The sequence below is a fragment of the Lycium barbarum genome, chromosome 7, assembly GCF_019175385.1.
Source record: "Lycium barbarum isolate Lr01 chromosome 7, ASM1917538v2, whole genome shotgun sequence".
Classification (NCBI taxonomy): Eukaryota; Viridiplantae; Streptophyta; class Magnoliopsida; order Solanales; family Solanaceae; genus Lycium; species Lycium barbarum.
This window is the reverse complement of record NC_083343.1, coordinates 128,354,219-128,365,173: the sequence shown is the minus strand read 5'-3', so window position 1 is coordinate 128,365,173 and position 10,955 is coordinate 128,354,219. Positions and strand designations below refer to the sequence as shown.

The 10,955-nt window shown below is 34.7% G+C and overlaps 1 protein-coding gene across 2 annotated transcripts; it reads right to left on the bottom strand.

Moving 5' to 3' along the window:
* Window positions 1-8,057: 8,057 nt before the first annotated feature.
* Window positions 8,058-10,637, bottom strand: LOC132602632 (chalcone synthase B-like). 2 transcript variants are annotated; one of them, XM_060315441.1, is made up of 2 exons: window positions 10,388-10,637; window positions 8,058-9,547 (listed from the first exon to the last, which is right to left on the bottom strand). In XM_060315441.1, exons 1-2 carry the CDS (start codon window positions 10,594-10,596, stop codon window positions 8,590-8,592), a joined length of 1,167 nt encoding a protein of 388 aa, XP_060171424.1. In that variant the 5' UTR covers window positions 10,597-10,637; the 3' UTR covers window positions 8,058-8,589. The 2 variants fall into 2 exon arrangements, with proteins under 2 accessions (XP_060171424.1, XP_060171423.1); XM_060315440.1 differs by having other exon boundaries at window positions 8,058-9,551; window positions 10,392-10,637.
* Window positions 10,638-10,955: the final 318 nt, after the last annotated feature.

The window sequence follows — 10,955 nt, the reverse complement described above, 5'->3', positions numbered from 1 at the left end:
TTAGGTTTACGTCGAATTCAAGGATCTTCACAAAGCCATCAACGAAAACTTTGCCAAGGTTTTTGAATATATGAAAGTGAATCAAACTACAGAAAAGGTATTAAAGATCCATACATATACAATTATTTGAAAATTTGAAATACAACGGATAAATAAAAGTTATCAATAAAACTGTTTTTATAAGATGCTGACAGTGCGGCCCCGATTCAGCCAGCCGACGAGTACATTCCACGGGATGCTGGAGTACAAATGCAAACCGACACGGGTCATGCAGCGTCAACAGAGGTAATTTGTTGGTGAATTCGATGTATTGAAACTGTACTTGTATTTTCTGATTGACATAATTGGATTTTTTTAAAATGTTTTTGGTGTGTTTTGAATGTATTTGTTTTCCATCAAAATACTTTGTTGTATATCAGAGTGTATTTTATGTATCTGCAAAACTATCCAGTGTATTTGGTTCAAGTTTATTTTGACATATTTTGAATTTACATTCCATGTATCTGGTTGCCTTTTCTTCAAATACAACACAATTTTTACTGTGTCATGTGTTTATTGGGTATCTTGAATTACGCTTTGATGTACATGGATGTACGTTGAAAATACTTATATTTTATTGATGTATTTGCCTTATTTATTTATTTATTTAATTTTGCTATTTTTTTTCAAAGGGAGTTGGCATGCAACAGTTTGATGTGCCTGATATTGGAATGGATCAGCGCAACGAAAGTGGGGAAACATTAAAGGCATCTACTGAAGAACTTCAAGTAGGTGGTGATAATTCTGGAGAACAAAAAGAATCGATGGTATGCATAAATCAAATGCATCTGACTGTTTCATAATATATATTGTGTACTTAATGTATTTCCATTTCTTGAATAGGAATACATAGTTCAGTTTCCCGACGGCACCGTATCTGTCAAATTGTCAGTCGTATCAGCAAACTCTGCTAACATAGCAGAGGTCCTAGCTGATATTTCTCGCACAGGCTGGTCTTCGGGTCCCTCTCATGACAAGAGTGTTGTATTGCAGGAAGATCGTCATATTTTCGAGACGCCGCCCAAAGTTGGTGAGAATGTGATTCCCTTATCTCAGTTTCTTTTGCCTGACGAGCTGCTTCCAAGCCAAACTCCCAAAAGAAGAATGATTTTGCATCCATCAGTAGCTCGGAATAGGCGTCCTAGTAAATACCAAGTTTCCCATTTCATGGCAGATTCAGATACACTTTTTAAATTACATGTATTTGATGTATGTTGGAATCAATACTACATTTTAATATACGGTGACCATTTTTGGATGAATGTGTAAATTTGCCTACATTCTAATATACAGTGACCATTATGTGATTTTATTTTTGCAATTTATATGAATGTGTATATCTTGCTATATCTTCGATGTGACACAGTGAGGTACACTCAAATATGTACGCGTATTTCTATCTTAAAACAAGGGGGTTATATGTATTTGAATTCGCCAAACCCATAAACATCAACATATTTCAAATACATATGCAACTTATTTAGATGGCAGAGTCAGATACACTTTTTAAATTATATATATTTGATGTATTTTGGCATCAATAGTACATATTAAAATATAGTAACTATTTTTTTTTTTGAAAGAACTGATGTTGCCTTTTATATTCATTTGTGAATGAATTTAAAGATAACTATTCAATACAATTCCAAATGAAGATATCACACAAGTAGTATGTGAAACAGTTTTCGTTTTTTATTAAAAAAAAAATGCAAACCAACAGTGTATCTAGTGTAACAAATCTAAACTACTACAAAGAAAAAACAACTACTTCCTTCTAGGAGCATTACTACAAGATCGTCTATTGTGTCCAGTCTGTCCACAAGTACTGCAAGCATGTCTCTTTTTTCCAAGAAGCAATTCAAATAACTGCTTATCACGCTTTTTCTTCGGTATACCAGGAGGTCTTTTGTATCTTGGTGGCAAAACCACATCCTCTGATATGTATGTTGGAATCTTCCATTCCCGCTCGTCAGGGAGAGGATCCACGGCGACATCATACGTCTTCACCACGGTGTGCGGTTTGAACAATTCGGAACAGTAATCATCAGCCATTAGATTTTTCTTCTTAATGACAGCCCATGCATGTGGGCATGGAATTTCGTCTATTTGAAACATCCGACAACTGCAAGTTTTGTTGTCCAAGTTAACGATGAAACGCCTTCCTGCATCATATACTGTTTACAAGTATTCGATTGATGGTTCAACCTACAACAGATCAGTCAAATACAACAAAAACATACATCACGTACATTCAAATACACATAAGTTCATGATTGCAAAGATTAAACCATTATACTCATAAACATATCGCTAATTATTTTTCATAGTTGACTAATTGTATTTGATCAATCTAGTCACATACACCAAATCTGTGAAAATATTTGACACATATATCCAGACTGCATATAATTAAATACAACAAATACAGTAATGTAATATAATCAAAATACATATTCAACTAATAAATACATGTTATCATTTTCACATAGATCTCACAGATTCCATATGATAAATATATCAAATACAACGAACATAACTGAATCTCAAACGAACATACTTAAGCAATTTGAAAAGAAACATACCGTCGTACGTAAACATAGATACTCATTTATTGACCACATCTCCTGAAAATTTTTACCCAGTGTTGTGAACGTGTATGTACCATTTTTCCGGTTATTATAATTCCATCTTCCAAATATCTTTCTCACTTCTTCTAGAAAATCAAATATAGGAAGCTCTCTTACTGCTACAAGGTGACGATTAATACACTCTGCTATGTTTGAAGTCATTGTCCACCCTCGGTTAGCAGTTGCATAACTCTAGCCCACTTCTCTCTTCCGGCCAATTCCAAATACTCTGCCACCCGAAAATCTGCCTTCTCACCTTTCCCCATAAGCTCATCAAAATCTTCCTGCGTGTACGCTTTTGCCATTTTATAAAACACGGGACTCAATACATCATGGCTCTTCTCATACTTCTTACATACGTTACCCCAAAGATGTCATATGCATGCATAATGCGGCACATTCGGATAGATTCTAGAAACAGCTTTGTTTATGCTTTCATGCCTATCGGAAACAATACACATGTTCTCTCTCACACCATACGCTTCCTTGAATCGCTCAAAGAACCACGTCCAAGACCTGTCATTTTTTTAATCTATCGCACCATATGCTAAAGGAAGTATATTACCTGCACATACCGCGGCAATTAAAAAAAATCAGTTCTACATATTCATTCTTTAGTATAATCAAGCTGATACGTGTATTTGACTTACCTACACCGTCTAACGTGCTTGCTGAAATGAACGTTCCGTTGTATGCTATTTTGAGGTGGCTCTCGTCAACTACAACAATTGGCCTACAACAATCAAACCCTTTGATGAATGCATACAATGATATAAACAAATACAGAAACTCATTTTCGTCGGATTTTCGCATTCTTATATGTGAACCTGGATACGTTTTATCCATGATGTATAGGTACCCAGGTAATTTTTTATAAGAATCTGATGGTTCACCCATTAAATCCTTCATTGCTTTTTCCTTAGCCCGCCAAGCGACCATATAGGACACATCCATTCCAAGATCATTTCTTACATCCTCCGCTATAACATTAGGTGTGTATTTCCTCTTATAGTTGGCTACTTTTGGCTTTACAATTCCACCTATAAACCAACTTGTCGCATGGCGTTGTGAATACACCTTATCTTTTAGCGGACATGTATGCTTGTCACGAAACTCCCTAACCCTGAACATTTCTGATTTACCAACGCTCGATACCCTAAATTTCCAATCACACTCTTTAGACACACATACTAGTGTATAGCTTCAAATACAAACATGAAAACAAATACATTAGTTGACAATATATCAGATAACTAAATTAAACTTAAAATATAATAGTTCAGAACATTTAAACACACCTTATCGCATTAGACCTCTCGGCACGAAAATTGAACCTGTTGGAAATTGCATAATTCGCCATAACAGCAGCCTTTAGTGTATCTTTGTCCTTGTAAACTTGATCAACAACAACCTCTATTTGGTTCTTATCTGATATAACCAAATTTGTGTCATTTTCAAATACAACAACGACATTGCCACAACTTGAAGAAGCTAAGTCTCCACTCACTACTGTTTCCATAGCATTTGTTTGTTTTATGTAACCAACTTGCAAAACTCCTCCTTCAATACAACTTTCACCAGATACACAATTATCAACGCTTTTATCAGTTGTAGTTATGCACAAAGGATATATCGCTAACTGTTTGTTCTCTTTCTTCAATTCCACATACACCCTAACACTTATATCATTATGTATTTTCATTGGCGTATCGTTACCTTCAACGATATATTTGATGTATATGTTTTTCAGTTGCATGTCTATATTCAGCTGAGTCGCATGTCACGCCCCGAACCATGGCCTGGGCGTAACACGACACTCGGTGCCTGACTGTATGTGACCGAGCGAACCACATGTCTTGCTGAACCATCATGAGGCATACATGAGTGAAAATATAACGTGAAGTACATGATGAGCTTTTATAAAATATAGTAAGTCATAATATTAAACATAAATACTTGATTAAATCATGAATGCGGACAATATCATAAATGAGCCAAACCGGCTAACCAACTCTGGAAGTCTAACATGACACTTTTATTGCCTATGAAACCTCTAACATGAGTCTGAAAAAAACACGTAACATACTTGCTGGGACAAGGCCCCCAGCATACCTTTAGATGCAAACTAGATAAAGAAAGATAATGCCTAAACCCCGAATGAGATAGGGCTCACCAATAAGCTGGTACGTGCAAATCCTAATGAGCAGAAGCGTCGTCCTGTAAATCAGTACCTGCATCGTGAAATGCAGGCCCCCGGGCAATAAAAGGGGACGTCAACACATTGAATGTACTGGTATGTAAAGCAACTGAAAGAAACAACATGGGACATGGAATAACATGATAAGAACTGAAACTGAAAACCTGGACATGAACATGAGCATGAGTATATATATATATATATATATATATATATATATATATATATATATATATATATATATATATATATATATATATATATATATATATATATATATATATATATATAACATAAGTAAAACATGATAAGTAGGGAGAGCATTTCATAAACCGACACATGATATCACCACGTGGATACGTGGAGTCTGGTACCTCGCCGGACCAGCAGAGCCCCTATACCTTGCCAGGGTATAAGGTGGTAACGTGCCTGATGGATCCATTCAGTGTAAAATTAAGGTATCGTCCTAACTGGGCGGAGCGACTTGTCCTATGGTGGCTACATAGTTTCAAGCTATCTGAGCCTTCTCAGTAATTCGTGCAACTCCCAAAAACATGAACATTATATAATTTGCTAAGAAGCCCATGATTTTCGTGAATTAACTTGTACTTGTCTTGTAATCATGATTTCACGAAATAACTTATAAACATGGTTTCATGAAATAACTTGTAAACATGGTTTCATGAAATAACGTGTAAGCATGGTTTCATGAAATAACTTGTAAATATGGTTTCATGAAATAACTTGTATTTAGTATGTATGTATCTTGTATCATAGCATGAAAGTAATTATATAATACAGTTGCATGAAAACTTGTAGAGATGTAGGATATTCATGAAACAATCATTCTTAGTCAAAAACATGCATGCAAGAACCCATGGAATACAAGATATGGGTTTTCATAGATTACGGACGGATTCTCAATAATCATAAAGAAATATTAAGAACTCAATGATGGAATTATAACAATTCATACGTAATATAATCATGGACATGGACCTAGGGTTATCATGAGCATGGTATTGAAACCCTAGTTTTAGTAGAAAATCATAATTTTATGGATTATGAGGCGTGGGGAAGAACAATGATGTTCTCACACGTAGATAGTAAATCTACATACCTGGTAATGCTCCAAACTTGACTTAAAGATTCTAACTTGAAGAAGATTTCCAAAATCTTGAATTCTTGAACCTTGAGATGGGTTTTCTTGAAAACCCTAGTTTTGGAATGATAACTTCTTGTTTAGATTACAAGGATAGGTATTAGAATTGAGTTGGAATAATTAGAGTAGGCTTACCTTGGTGTTCTTGATGATGGAAGAGGGTAGGAGGTCTAGGGCTTGAAGGAATGAAAAATAATGATTTGAACTGATATGGACGAATATATACTGTTCTGGAAAAATTAAATTTTCGGCCCAGTTAAATACTGGCCGTATTTTGAAATACGGACTGCACTGCGTCTCTTCAGTAAAATGGTCATAACTCTTTGCACAGATGTCTGTTTGACCCCCCATAATATACCGTTGGAAAGTTATTTCAAAGCTCTACAACTTTCATGAAGGAAGTTTTCCCAAATTCCAAATATGTTTTGCAATACGGTCCGTATTTAACCATTTGACATCCAATTGCCAAATTCCAGAATGCTCAGAAATCCTTGGTTTCAGTTTACGACTTGAATTACGGACCGTAAATTGAAATATAGTCACTGTTCATGGGCGTAAACTCCCATCCTACAACGGAACAGGGAAATTCCAATTCCCACATTCTTTATCTGATTTCTAAGTCTAGGATCATGGTCAAAGCTTACGTTAAAGGTACGAGGTGTTACATCGCAACTGCCTGTAATAAATCTATATATGTCGAATATTCTCTGAAAGCCACTGCATCGATTTTGAAATTCACATAGCAGTTTTCATTGTTCCAATAACCTGAGTGTCTTAGCGACGACGATACAGTGGACATTCTTGTACTCAAAATGAATGAATTAGTTGAGATTGATTACAACCTGAAATACATTATAAAATAATATACAAAATTAATTCAAAAATCAACTACATACATATTTTCAAATACATTAACATTTTCGATAAAACAGCTTATGAAAACACTATCTCAGATACATAAATACACACAAATATATATATATATATATATATATATATATATATATATATATATATATATATATATATATATGAAACATATTTCAAGCAGAAACTGTGTTTATCAAATACGCACATACTTTCAAATACACCAGTACATATGATAATGAACGCATGAAACAGTCTCCCAAATACATAAATACCTACAGATTTATATATACAGCAATCCATTCTATACAGTATGCCAAATACATTAACACTCGTGACAAACATAAGAGATATACAATACACTGTCTCAATTACAAAAATACATACAGAGATACCGTATGTATTTATGTATTTGGGATGGAAAACAACAACACATCAAAAAAACCAAGATTTGTGTATTCACAAATTGAAACAAACTATATAAATACGAAAATTGAATGTAAATGTTTTCAACAAACAATTCATCACTGCTCAAATACCCAACCAACATACAACACAAAAATACTATATTCAGTTTTTTTTCCGAACATATAACACATTTATTTGAAGCTCGTCACTAAAGAGGAATTCAAAGACGAAGGTACTTAGGACAGTTTGACAAATAAGAAGTAAAAAAACTACAAAAATCAATGGCAATCTGAAATACATTTTGAGTGTTTTTATTAAAAAAAAAACCATGAACTTTCGAATTACCATTAGAATGATCGTATTTGCTGTGTTGCTGTTTTTCCTCTGCAGTTGATTGGTTTGAATTTTTTAATTTTACGTTGCATTTGAAAAAGAAGGGTGGAGAGAAGGAGAATCGTGAAGAATATGGAAATGAAAGCTAAATTTATGGAGCAGATTATGAAAGATATTATTATGAATTATATTTTCCCATTTAAGACCAAATTAAATGCCTATTTCTAAGGGATCTGTTTTTAAAGATACAACTTTGAGTCTATTTACTATACCGTAAATACACGCAATACACATGGTAATTAACTAAAAAGGTAGCTACGAAATGTAATAAATAAAATGGTAGTTACTAATGGTAAGAACCTGTAATAAGGTAGTCATTCCTGTAAGTTTGCCTACTATTTATCTCAATTACTTTCACTTTCATTTGAACGAAAAAGAGAAAAGAAGATAAACATTTTGTATCCAATTTCAGAATCATGACAAAAAAAAAATTACGAGAATTAATAAATAAAAAAAAACTTGCTAACCACATCTAAGAGTAGTCAAAGACTTCTTAAACTAATCATTTATGTTCAAGTTTCTGTAGAGGTTTTAAATGTAAGCTTTTCACAGAGGGAGTTCAGTGAAAACAAAAATAGTCAAAGGTTAAACAATACTCGTACCATATCTATATTATTTGAATCAAGTAACCTAGCTAATCAATAAGCAAAAGTTAAATAAAACTAATCAACAATTATTTTATTTCTGTCTAGATGTTCTAATTTATTGTAAATATATATATATATATATATATATATATATATATTGTGGACAACTCCAACCATAGCTTATTCAATATAGCATAAAGTTATAACCCTCCCCAACCCCAAACCAAAAAAAAAAAGAAAAAAAAAAGAAAGGGCAAGATGATCATAATAGTAAGTACATTAAATGGGCTTACTATGGAGGACTACTGTCTAAATAGTAAGCCCAGGCCCAAATGATAAAAGGACACCCAAGTCCAGCCCTTCACCAGTAGTTTTCAGCCCATCTCTAGTGGACTTCTCTCTAATCTCATCCAATATGAATAAAACACATGCACTCGACATATTCCCGAAGTCACGAAGGATATTCCTCGTGGCCAGTAACTTTTCGGGCTCAAGGCCCAATTTGTTTTCGACCTGATCCACAATTGCATTCCTTCCTGGGTGAAGAATCCAAAAAAGTGAGTTCCAATCTGATATTCCCAAAGGCTCCAATGCCTTTGTTAAGCAACTCTCAACATTTTTAGCAATAGTTGGAGGTACACCTTTTGTACAATGAAATGTAAGGCCCATTTCGCGAAGGTGTAACGCGAGGTGACAATCCCCATTGGGGACGAAAGTTTGGGCCGCCGACACAATCTCAAAAACGGGCTTCTCCAAATTAGGCTTTGGGTCCGATCCAACTATTATAGCGGCCGCCCCATCTCCAAACAATGCTTGGGCCACGAGATTATCAACATGAGATTCACTAGGCCCACGAAACCCTATCGCGGAGCTCTCAGCACACACGACTAGGATCCGAGCCCCCTTGTTATTCTCCGCCAGGTCCTTGGCTAACCGGAGCATGGTGCCACCAGCAAAACAACCTTGTTGGTACATCATCAGGCGTTGAACGGATGGGCCTAGGCCCAATAGCTTAATGAGCTGATAATCGGCCCCGGGCATGTCCACACCACTTCTAGTGCAAAAGACTAAATGGGTTATTGTGGACTTGTGTTGGGCCCATTCTTCTATGGCCTTGAGTGCAGCCTCTTTACCAAGCTTGGGAATTTCGGACACCAATATATCTTGCCTAATGTCTAAGGATGGTTCACTATAAGAGCACAAATTAGGATTTTTCTTCAATATTTCCTCTGTCAAAAGCATGTGCCTTTTCTTTATCATTGTTCTGCTGCCTGTATATCACATGAAGTATAAAGATATTAATTCATATGTGCTTTTGACAGGGGGAACTTATCTTTTTTTGGTGAAAAGATTAAAGAAAAAGGAAAAAGAAAGACGCAACAATTTGTCTTTTAAGAAAACTAGCACGTTAGAAAATTATCAGCCAACATGATGAGAGTTTATTAGAGTAATAAAATCTTTCAGCGTTACGCTAATTCAGATTAGTTAGCCAAACAGGTACCGAACACCCGATGCAAAACCAAAAAACACAAAGTCTCGAATCAAATTAAAGGGATAACACATTATTATTAATTAGAGTTTGATTTGTTACTCGGGAGGCTGAGTCAGAGCAAATATTCACGGCTATTTGACACCTTAGGTGACGTATATATGAGTCGGCCATGCATATCATAAATAGACAAACATGTTATGTTGTGTACATCGATAGTATAAACAACAATGTATTCCGTCGTTGTGTTTAACTACATGTAGCATGTTTTTAAATTGATTTAAATTTTGTACATGCATCGTTACCGTATGTTTTGTTTACGCCACCAGGTTAAGATTATTTATAACAAGAAGTAATTGTACTATAATATTCTTAATTTGGTAACTTCGAATAATTATGCAGTAAATGGCCTATTTTAACCTGTTAGAGCATGTAGATATATTGTGTAAAGTTATTTACAATGTCAGTATATATATATGAGTTAAATCCCGATTCTTTCCGATTATCAATATAACTCTACACTTAGTATACACCATATAATATCGAAAACTCGTGAACAAGAGAAAGAAGAAAATAACAACATATAATGCAAAGCATGATCAAAATAAGGAGAATAACTCACAAATACGTCGAAATTTTTCTCTGAGATCCACCAAATGATCACTATTTGTAACCCTAAAATAATAATCAGGATATGAACTTTGATCAATCCAATGTGAAGGAGTAGCTGTTCCAATTGCCAAAACTAGTGCTGGACCCTCTGATTTTTGAGATTTGAATGCTTGTTTACCATTTTCCATCTTCATTTTTTTTTCCAGATTTAACATGAGTTAATGAAGATGGAAAGAGGCCAAAAAATCAAAGGCAGCTTTTAGTAGTGATAATGCAGTGCAAAGACAATGCTTGATTCATTAGCCTTCATATAGTAGAAGATAAACAATGCAACTACTTAGGGAAGTGACGTAACACTCCCTCCAATGAACACAGATTTAATAAAGGGACCTACTTCGATTTTGTATATATTTTTGTGAAGTACTCGTATGACTATATTACGTATGCCAACATATTGGGAGTTGATAAGAAAAAGAAGTTACCTATGGGTAGGAGTGGGCATGGTATGGTAGATATTCATTATCATATTGAAATCGAAATTTTTTATACCGCGGTTTTGGTATTATGGTATTTG

Excerpts from the sequence above, each read along its gene's own strand:
- LOC132602632 (XM_060315441.1), bottom strand. The coding sequence starts at position 10,596 with ATGTTAAATCTGGAAAAAAAAATGAAGATGGAAAATGGTAAACAAGCA. Across the intron at positions 9,548-10,387 it reads AAATTTCGACGTATTTGTGA|CAGAACAATGATAAAGAAAA; the intron begins GTTATTCTCCTT and ends ATATACAGGCAG.